The 11,067-nt window shown below is 37.5% G+C and overlaps 1 protein-coding gene and 1 non-coding gene across 3 annotated transcripts in view; both read right to left on the bottom strand.

Annotated features, from left to right (window-relative positions):
• rprd1b (regulation of nuclear pre-mRNA domain containing 1B) overlaps positions 1-11,067 on the bottom strand; it is a 48,949-nt gene that overhangs the window by 9,743 nt on the left and 28,139 nt on the right. For both annotated transcript variants that reach the window (XM_043710189.1, XM_043710188.1), the window contains 3 exons: positions 1,174-1,283; positions 359-485; positions 43-218 (listed from right to left, as the gene is read on the bottom strand). In XM_043710189.1, coding sequence (XP_043566124.1) covers positions 43-218; positions 359-485; positions 1,174-1,283 — 413 coding nt within the window. The remainder of the gene's footprint in view (positions 1-42; positions 219-358; positions 486-1,173; positions 1,284-11,067) is intronic.
• On the bottom strand, positions 4,277-4,379 carry LOC122560352. Its single transcript, XR_006314721.1, has one exon. It is a non-coding gene; the product is annotated as a U6 spliceosomal RNA (small nuclear RNA).

Genomic DNA, 11,067 nt, shown 5'->3' with positions numbered 1-11,067 from the left:
TTTAGTTCAAAATTAGTAACAGCGAAGAAAAAATGTACGCACTGCTAGTTTTTTCTCTTTCTCCCCCAGAATCTCCTTCTGACTGTTGATGTATTCAGTCAGCATTCGTGCCAGCTGTCTCCGGTCATCCAGCTCTGCTGCCAACCGCCCATTATACTCCGCGAGCAGCAAACATGCCTCATCAACAATTTTTGAAAGTCTTTCAGCTGCTGCTTTATCTGAGTGTGAGAACATAGGAAATTGGTAACAGTGAAGCTAAATTAAACTAAGTGGAGAAAATAAAAAAGCAATGTGGAAATAACAGATCAGGGACACACTGCATCCTCCAGTACCAGTGGTCAATGAACAAACTTCCTACCCGCTATATTTTCCAAGAGTGAAACATCTTGCACTTCTTGAGGCAATGATGCAATCTTCTGCCGAACTGTTGCATCTCCTGATGCTGCATTTTCCAAGTCTTGCAAAGCTTTAATCAAATTTTCAGTCTTTAAGAAGGAAAATACATTAAATCAAGAGGATGCACATATCGTTATAAATGGAAACAGTGACAAGTTGTCGAAGTTACTTAGTTGAGGGATGGTACCATTTAAGAAAGACCAAATGTTTAATTTGGTAGGGAGCATGACCCAGTCATACAATATTATCAAATACTGAATAGGTTGCTATTAATAAGCTGCCCAGAAAATGAATTCAACAAGCAACACCTATTGTCTTGTAATCACAAGTGAACACATGGATATCCTAAGGCATGGGCAATCCTAAGGCTTATTTGCAATGCAAGGAAAAATCTGGATTTAGTGGACACATTGTAATTGAACTGCATTAATTTTTTACTGACAATGGCTTAGATATACAAACCGGAACCTTTCAAGTTTGGTCGAAGTTAATAGGTCAACATCTCGTATAGCATATTATTATATTACCAGTTTCAGAATGAGATTAATTTTAGTCTAAAGTTGGCATCATATTCATAGTCTGATATCAAACCTAACATTCAGGACACAATTCTTTCAAAATGATTATACAGTTTCATTCCTCATCATAGCCCCTAGAAATAGGGGCCCTAAGTCATACCAGTACAATTGATAAATAGAATGAACTCCACTCATGATCAAAATGACTGAATCCTACGTTCACTGGATTTGATGATTTCCAGTAAAGTACTGTACATACCAACATTGGACCTGTGCCAGTGTCTATAGGGGAGTAGTTGACTCTGTAATCATCATCTTCTTCATCTTCAGCAACAGGATAGCTACGTTTTGGTGCTCGTTTCTCTTCACCTACAAAAACAAAAGTCAATGGTTCATACATCACTATAATCATGATTTCCCTCACATTTTCAGAAGTTTCTCTAACTTCAGATAAGTAAATCTATAATCCCATAACATTTCTTTATCCTTTTTGAATTCAGCATATGTCTGACTGGGTTTAACCTTCGTTGTCCTAAACGGGAAATGGTAAGCTTCCAGAACAATCTAATAGGTGTTAAATACCACAGTTTTAACTGTCTCAATCCGAAAATTGTCCAATCAGGACACTTTGCAGCATAGCAGCCTATGAGCCCTTCGACCACTTCCTCAAACAAGAGAAAATAATTCTCTACCCCTAATCTGGGAAAAAAATGATGAGTTTTGATCAAACCAGATATCTGCTTGGGACTCTCAACCAAACTACTAGATCGCTTGCCACCATAACCTGAACTGTTCTTTATCCAATTCACGCTTTCTTGTGGTTTTCTCTTTGAAGTTTACATTTAAACATTTGTCTCTCTCATTTTCCTGTTACTTCAAATGCAACTAGATTCTAGTTAAGTCAGAAACACAAGCAAATTGCTGGAAAAATTCAGTAAGTCTGACAACATCTGTGGAGAGAAAACAGATTTAAGCTTCAGGTCCAGCAACTTGTGTTGCAGATTTTTGGCAACCGCAGTTCTTTGGGTGTACCCAACTCACTGTTTTATCTGGCTTCTTCAGATCCTAGATACTGTATAGTTATTTCAACTTACACCTGCTTTCTTCTAGTTTCTAATTCTTGCTCTATTTTTTTCTCTGCTTATGCTATATCATAACATTACGAACCTAGCCTTGGTCAATGTTTGAAATTCAGTCAGAGATAGATCTTCCCTCTGCAGCAACATCCTGTCAAAGCCATTTTAGATTTCACCATATATAGCAAAACTCAGTGAAAATCTTAACCAGCCTTAAATTCAGCAAGTTAACTAGAGAAATATCTGTTTCCCATGAATAGATTAAAAAATGTCCTAGTGTTTGTATTTGTTTATTGATTACAAATGCCACAAAAGCCCCATATTATGATACTGGACCAGACTACTATGTTGATGTTATGATCCTGGATGAGAGCACAAAATTATGCCATGATCTAGTTGGGGCAAGTAACTATTATTTTTAAAGTTATATAAAAGGTAAGTTTCAGGGAACTATGTAATGTCATAGGATTCCATAGTTTAGAACAAACAATACTTTGCAAATTAGAATCGCAAGACCATCTGCAATACATGTATATTTAATTCCAGCATCCAGCATTAACAAATGGCAAACATGGATAATAGATTGTGCTCGAACACCCCTTAGCACACGTTGAACAACAAATTTGATCATGGCAGATCCTATAGATGAACATCTGGGGGCAGGGCAAGCCAGTGAGCAATGAAACAGTGGGTCATAAAACCTCATTGAATTTCAAGGAATGACAATTCACATTTGCTGATCCTGTTTTGAAGCTCCCTCTCAAGAGACATCTCCTCATGAACTGCATCAATGGTTGCTCCTGTTCTGGTTGATCACATTTCTGTCCTGCACTAGTACTCCAGTAACCATTCAAAGGCAAAACTCCAGCTTTTCAGTGACAGCTAACTTTACCAGGCCAGATGTGCTCTGGATTTCCCCCTCTGTTGCATTACACAAATACTACTTGTGGTTTTTCAATTGCTGCTTTTAACTTCTCTTTAGTGTCAAAACTTACAGGCTTCTTCTAAGCCCTTCTCAACTTCTGCTAACAAAGCCAGTGACCTTTCCACTCTCTCTAGTTCTAAGCCCTGACTATACAGAGCTATTGAACTGCACTTCACTTCCTACTGGGTCCCCAACTACACAGACTCAATGCCGATCAGCTACCACCCTGCAACATAAAGATCAACATTTCTAACATGGAGAATGCCTCTGTCTTTTGACCTTGGAACTGCTTGTCAGTGACCCAAAATTAAGCTGAATGATTAATTAAAATCCTTGAAGCAGCCCAGGCTGCTCCTAGTGTAGTGATCCCAGCTAAACATCGCCCAGAACTTGAAGGTGATATCAAAATGCAAAAGTGAAGCCTTAAGAGTATCTGTTTATCAACAGAGGCCAGGAGAATGGCTCCCAGATTCAAGTGCGCCACAAGATGTGCTTTGATAAGTACTAGACATTCTGACTACTGAAAATTTCCAACTCAGATGTGATCTAGTATGGTGCAGATGCTTTGTATACCAACCCAGGTCTAGCATTTTGTCCTGCCATTGGATCTTCAAAAGCTTCCAAACGTTACTCAAGTGAAAGTGGCTGAGCTTCTTGGCAAGATGCTGATATACATTCAAAGTCTTGCATATTTGGAGCAAAATGGGCAGGACTACTGATATATTGACTTCCAGTGTCAGTTGGTGGATTTGCTCCTCTTTGCTTGCAGACTGATGTGCCACACCTAGCAAAGGCTATACTTGATTTGGCTAACTTGCGTGACTCATTAATACAAACAGCTCTAGAGCGCGTGTTACTGATAAGTGAAATTATCCACTGCAAACAGATTCCTAAAATATTGGGCTCAAGATAGGGCTTGCCAAAACCATGCTGGTACATTAATTCACATTTTTTGTGCTGATGATAAGGTTTGGGTTGCTATATACATTAGGGAATAAACTCTTGCTTTATTGCATGCTCTGATCTGAACCAGTATCCAAGGGTCTTAGCTCTCCATGAGTTTGCATTGGAAAATTCTGCAAATATTTTGACTGGACATCATGCTTGAATAATGACACCTTGTCTCCGAATTAAATTTTGTAGAGAAGACATTTCTCCTTCAATAGTTTCTCATTTCTCTCACTGAATCAATTAAAATAATCCTCATGCTTGTAAGACATAGCACTGCCCAATCTTCAATATTGGGTGTTTTTAAAAATTTTCTAAACAATCTGTTCAGAGATGCTATTACACATCTCTCAAGCAGGTAGGACTTGAACCCGGGCCTCCCAGAACGGGGTAGGGACAATACCTATGCACCGAAAGAGGTTGAACGCTTTACAAGTTTACGTCATCCTTGCACAGGGGCCATGCTAATCTTCTCTATATCGTTCCAATGTTACTATATGTGCTATCTTGAATTTCTTTGAGTGATATCCCTCCACGAATGCCTACTTGAGCCTTTGATGCTTCTGGATCTTCATGCTCTGGGTAAGTCTAAGTGAGATAAATCTAAACATTTTTCCTTGAAATGATAAATTTATAGTCATCCAGCAATCAATGCCACATATGATTTGTGTGTATGTATTTGCTGCTTGACCCACTGTCTAAAGTACAAGAATAATGCCATTATAATGTTGTAGCTTATATTCTGCATTCCAAACAGAATTAATATTTGGAAGACATATAAAGCCTATTCCTTTAATAAGAAAGATTTTCTTCCACTCCAAGTTATTTTCAGTACAGAAATACAGAATCTGAGGTGGTGGTTGGGGGGAGTGAAGAATTCACAAGAAATCTCTCACTTTGAGAGATAACTAAGAAAACAGGAAAACCAAACTGAATTCTCAGACGCCGAGATACCTAATGGTTTAATTCTGGAAGATATAAATAGACATTTAAAAGACTAATTTAAAAACGAATTCTCGGTTGATAGGAAAGCAGAATGAGGATGTTTCTGTTCAGAAGCTTGGTTTAAAGTAACAGAGCTCACAAGATACAGTGCTAAATCAATGAAACTTATCCCTTTTCTTTTGGTAATAACAATATTTTCCCCTTGAATGTGAAAACTTGCTCCACTGTTTTCATACTAAATTGAAACCTGTATTTTATTTTAAAATGTTACTGTCTCCAATAAGATTGCAACAATAGCTCCAAGTTAAGATGACATGTGCATTGGGGTGAAACTTGCAGATGGTGACATTCCCATCTGTCTGCTGAGCTTGCTTTTCTGATGGTTTTTAAAAATTAATGGCTCTCCCAATAGATCATAATTTTAATTCCCAGTTATTCACTGTAAAAATCACAAGAATTGTTTTAAACAGAAACGTTTACTGTAAATAAATTAAGGTATTAACTTAGCACTATTATGTAAACACTGAACACTCATCAGACCCCTTCCTGCTCATTTTTAAAAAATCAATCCAAGAGTTTCCCTATACTTTCAGGATCTTCAAAGCGCCATTACATCTCCTGTGACAAAGCTCAGGTATGCAATAGACTTCTAGAATGCGGTGACTCAATTTTCAAATTTCTTCAGTTTCCTAGTCAAGTACTGGGATGTCAGAGATCTCTTCGGAAAAATTTCACTGCCAATCTTTTACTTGCAGAGCTGACAATACTAATCCTTAGTGGAACTGGACTTATCGGAACTTAGGTTTTCTAGGCTCCACGCTCAACTTCTGCTTGGGAGTTCCAACTTAGGGAGCCCTGGTTCCTAATGCTTTGTGTTCTTTGTTCTACAACAAATGCACAACTGACTTATCATTATCTTTCAAAGTAACCAGCCGTTTCTGTTAAAACACATTGATAAACCCAATACAAAAGAATCTATCCCAACTGCAAAATGACACAAATGGTGTGTCCTAAATAGAAATTCAACCTAGACAATCCCAAATCTGTCTTTTGATCTGAAAAATATATGAACCTTTACAAGACCTCCCCTTGTTTAACCAATGTTTTCAAATCTTGCTTTGATCTGACAAGATGTCTGAATCATACTTTTCTCTAATGGGGGTCAACTACAATCTTACCAGACTTGCTGACTCCATTCCTAAATTAAGGTCAGACCACTTTTTTAATATTTTGTTTTCACACCTCTAACAATAATCACTTTAAATAAACTCAGGCCAATCTTTGAATGGTAATTATCTGGAAAACCAGGCTTTTTCCTCCAAATTCGCTAACATTTAAAAATTAAATTTCCAAAGCACACGCATCATGAAATTATACATTTGCATAACATGGCACAGATTGTGGATTTGGAAGGTATTGTCAAAGGAAATTTAATTATTTTCTGCAGTGTTTCTTCTATGTGGTACATGTTCCTGAAACTGCGCTGGAGATAGACAGAAAAGGCATGTTTAAGGTTGTGAATGCGATGTCAATCAAGTGGTTGTTCTGACCTGACTGGTACTGATCATTTTTAACATAGTTGCAGCTGCACTCATTCAGGCAAGTGGAAAGGACTCCATCACTCTCCTCGACTTGTACCCTCCAGGCGAAGGACAGGTTTTACGATTCAGGAGTCAAGCTACCCACCTCAGAATACCCCTCCTCTGACCTGCCCTTGGAAACACATATATAAGGGTTGTTCCAGTTAAGCTTCTGGTCAATCATAACCCCAAAGGATGCTGATAGGGGATTCTGCAATGCTCGTGCTGTCGAATGTGAAGGGAAGATGGCCAGAACCTTTCTTACTAAGGATGGTAATTATCCAGCACTTTGTGGCACGAATGTTACTTGACAGTGATCAGTCAACACCCAAGTGTCATCGGCTTCTCACTGCACGCGAGAATTAACTAATTCAGTACCTGAAGTCATGAATAGTACTGAACATTATGCAATCATGTATGAAGATCCTCACTACTGATCGGAGACTGGAGGAAAAGTCACTGACGAAGTAGTTGAAGATGATTGAGACTACTTCAGTAGCCTAATCAACCTCCGCGTCAATGTCTTAGGGCTGAAATGATTCTCTTCAACGGTTATAAACATCTTCTTTTGCAGTGAATAGGCCTCTAACCAATGGGAACGTGCTCCCAATTATTCCAATTTTGCAAATGCTTTTTTGCTGCCACACTTGGTTGAACATTACTTTGATGTCTAGGACAGCCACTCTCACCTCACCTTTAGTTCTTGTTTACACTTGGGTCAAGACTGTGGTGAAAACACGAACTGAAAAAATAGCCGATAATAAACTTTCAAGCAATCACACACTAAAAACTAATCAGGTTTTTAAAAAAATCCAAGTAATACAAATTTCTCACACAATAAACTGCTTACATCCAACACACAAGGGTTTGCATGTCAAACGTAAGTAATCACCCCAGTAATCGTGCATATCAGTTCAATCCAAAATTAGCTGCCATTCTGTCACAACATATTCACAAAATGAATTAACCAATTAATTAACATTTTTTTTTAACGCACAGGTCAGTTTCGAAAGGGCTCAAGTTTGATGATCTCCAGTTAAAACAATGGGAACGTGCTCCCAATTATTCCAATTTTGCAAATGCTTTTTTGCTGCCACCAATTAATTAACATTTTTTTTTAACGCACAGGTCAGTTTCGAAAGGGCTCAAGTTTGATGATCTCCAGTTAAAAATAACCATTCTGCAATTAAGCTATTATATTTGACCATCATTCTTTGAATGGAAATATATTCTGCCCGAAATATATAAGCCCGAAACGTTGATTCTCCTGCTCCTCGGATGCTGCCTGGCCTGCTGTGTTTTTCCAGCACCATTTTTTAAACAGTGGGCACTGCCATGTTCTATACCAGGAGCTATCAAATGAGGGATGAGCTGTGATCACAGAATAGATGGAATGAAAAAAAGCATTGGGGGAATGCTTGGGAAAAGGAGATCAGTGCAGAGGAGGGAGCGGGGGAATGAGAGGGGCTATGCCATCATCCTAATAGTAATAGGTGCATACGTGGCTAGCTAAGTTTATGTTTCTGCTTTTTTTAAAACAAGGCCCTAACTTGCCTATTTTGTTTGGATGCAAGGTAAAGAGGAATTAATGTCAATGCCCATACTTTCTCAGCAGCAATGGTACCTATCATTCAAAAAGGAATTAATTCACTATAAAGCATTTTCAAATGCCCAGAGGACGTGAAGAACAGACAGATCTACAATATTTAATTTGATTGTAAAGAGGAAAATATTACCAGTATTTCCACAAGTTTATTAATAGATATTCAGGTCACTTTTGTATTACCTGGTTCATTAACACTTGTTGACACAAAGATACAATGCAGAAAATACAAAGGAAAAAGTAAACACTGGCTCAATGCCAAAACTAAGTGTAACTGAAACAATTTAGTACTGTATTGAAATAAACACTCAATCTTTTGAAAATGAAGATATAAATTTATACACATCACTGTCAATGTGAAAAATATTTGGCACTTAATACAAAGAACAAGTCATACTGATGAACGTACATTGTTGTTACTATATATATACTAGAAGAAAACTAAACCACAACACAGTATGGAGAAGGAAGGAGACTATTTGTCCAGGATCCAGAAGAAATCTACAGTTAGTTTGACCTAACAATAATTCTTACTGATTGCATAATTGTCAGATCACCAAATGTCTCAGGCGGACAAATATTTCTAAGTGACACTGACTAGGTAGAAGTTAGACTCGAGCACTCACCTACACTAAGTACAAGAGTAGGAAATTCTGCACATTTTTGGAGGATAATATTTACATCCTACCCCACTATGGGGTAACTGCTCCTGAAATTAATGTTTATATACACACCATGTGCATAAAAAACTGTGCTCAGCACTATCGCCGAATAGGCTTTCTGACATCATGTACTAAGAATTTCCACTTGTGAAAATACTTGACCAGAATTCACAAAACTGTATCTCCAGAGAAAACAGCCTTTGGAAACAGAGCAGGGGGAGAAATTTCAAGAGTTATGTGACTGACATTAGTGCAGACAGTAGCCATCATAAATCTAACCAGGACTCTCAATCCCCAATCAATACTGAAACAGGATTCAATTGATAAGGGTACAGACTTTTCTTGAAATTCTTTGCCCAAATAACAAAAACAAATTTTGATGGTCATTTGATTTTTGCAGTTCTGAGATCTATAGCAAATTGAGTTTATGCTGAAGATATAAAACGTAAACAACATAAGACAAAAGCAAGTGTGACTTCTGCACAAAGTATATGATTTACTAAATTAAGATGTGCTAAAACTAATACCATGCCCAATGTTGACAATATAAGAAAAACATTCACACTGCAAAAAGTCAAATTCTAAAGTACAAATTTAATTGCTCATTGAAAAAGAAAGATTGCCAAATATACATGAGGAGAAACAGTCATAACTTATTGGCTAATTCATTGAGAGGTAGCTCAAGTCTCAACTTGAGAGCAAGAAAGTTATCTGCTTGCACAACTTTTGTGCAGATCTGCATCAGTTATGTAAGTTTTCAACAGAATAAATAACACATTATGATCCCAGCTGATAGTAATACCTGTGACAAATCTGCTCCTTTAACAAGTTATGTCGTCATTGCTTTTTTTTTCCCCCAGAGAGGTCATAAAAGACCCAGACTTTGAAAAGTCTAAGTTGAAGGGTTTTCGGGCCAATTTGATTATACCTAAAAAACTTGTACAATGAAAGAGGGAGTGGCCAGTTTTCCCAGCTCAGCTTTTCTTTGGTTTGGTTTTAGCACAGTAGAATTGAAAAAGGCTGCTGGACCAAAAGCAGCAGGTCCATGTGATCTCTCTGACTTCTCTCCAATTATAACTTGCTGTTTGTTGCAAGTATTAGGAACAGCATCACTAAATTGGGATAATCTGTTGGGTTTTCAGATAGATTAAGTTATTCAGTATTCTGTTCTCTCTTGTTTGTGCTCCATTCAGTAATCTTGTAAATAAATCTTGTTTTGTTTAAAACTAAATGGTTTGACCAGCAGCACCCCCGTTAAAATATCCATTTTACACCTGCTTAAAACAAAGTTAGGGTTTGGGCTACTTTCTTGACATGTTCTGAGGGAGTCTAGCCTGGTCCATATTATACCGGACAAGTCAAATTTCAAAGTGCAATTCTGCTTGATAGGCCAAACATTTTACATTTCCTAATAGTTTCCCATGGTGATGAATTACTGAATAAATTCACAAGAGGTTGGAATTTGTGCTTTTAACAGAAGAAAAAAAGAAAGAAAAAACAAACAATACAAGAACTATTTGAAATAATCTTGCTAAAATTGTCTGAGTAAAGTTTCAATCTGCTTACCCTTAACATGAACGTTACAGATACTTAAATCTTAGAGAAGGGTCACTCTGTCTCCAATTTAAAGCTGCCTGTTGAGTTGGAATGGTTTCTGAAGTTTTCTTATTAACTTCCAAACTTTCAGAGTAAACTCAAATTTTTCATACCCCCAGCTCCCAGCAGTTTTTTGCTTTTTGGGTTTTCACCAATCCTAGTTTTGTGGAGATGGCTGAAGCAACAGTGCTTTTTCTTGCTGATTAAATCTGTACATTGCCTGACTTTCTGCATTGTTCTGTCTTCCTGTGAACTCCTGTCAATAGACAACAGCAGTTTTCATCCCCTTCTTCTGTTATTAAAGCACTGAATTATTCACTTCAGATATTTTAAAAACCTCATTAAGTAAACAAAGTTTCAGAGACCCTGTTATGCCACTCAGAAATTAAACTAAAACGATGCCTTTCTCTTCTTAATGCACATAATGTAGAAATACAAATCAAAGTCATGCTTTGTTCGTCTACTTGAGAATCCAAGTTTCCTAATACTAGATTATGAACAATCACAAGAAATTAATAGTTTCTAAATGATCAGTGGGAACAATAAACAGATTTAGATGGCAAAAAAAAACTGTTAGGGAGATTACATTGGGTGTGTAAATTAAAGGTGTTTTAATGCTGAGTGAATTCTCTTTTAAAGAGAGTGATAGCATTAGAGTCATGAGTACCTTTTAGAAGTTAATTCTACAAATACTTGTTCATAGAGTCAGAGATGTACAGCATGGAAACAGACCCTTCGGTCCAACCCGCCCATGCCAACCACATATCCCAACCCAATCTAGTCCCACCTGCCAGCACCCGGCCCATATCCCTCCAAAC

Source organism: Chiloscyllium plagiosum, chromosome 20 (assembly GCF_004010195.1).
Source record: "Chiloscyllium plagiosum isolate BGI_BamShark_2017 chromosome 20, ASM401019v2, whole genome shotgun sequence".
Classification (NCBI taxonomy): Eukaryota; Metazoa; Chordata; class Chondrichthyes; order Orectolobiformes; family Hemiscylliidae; genus Chiloscyllium; species Chiloscyllium plagiosum.
This window is presented reverse-complemented; position numbering and strand designations above follow the sequence as displayed.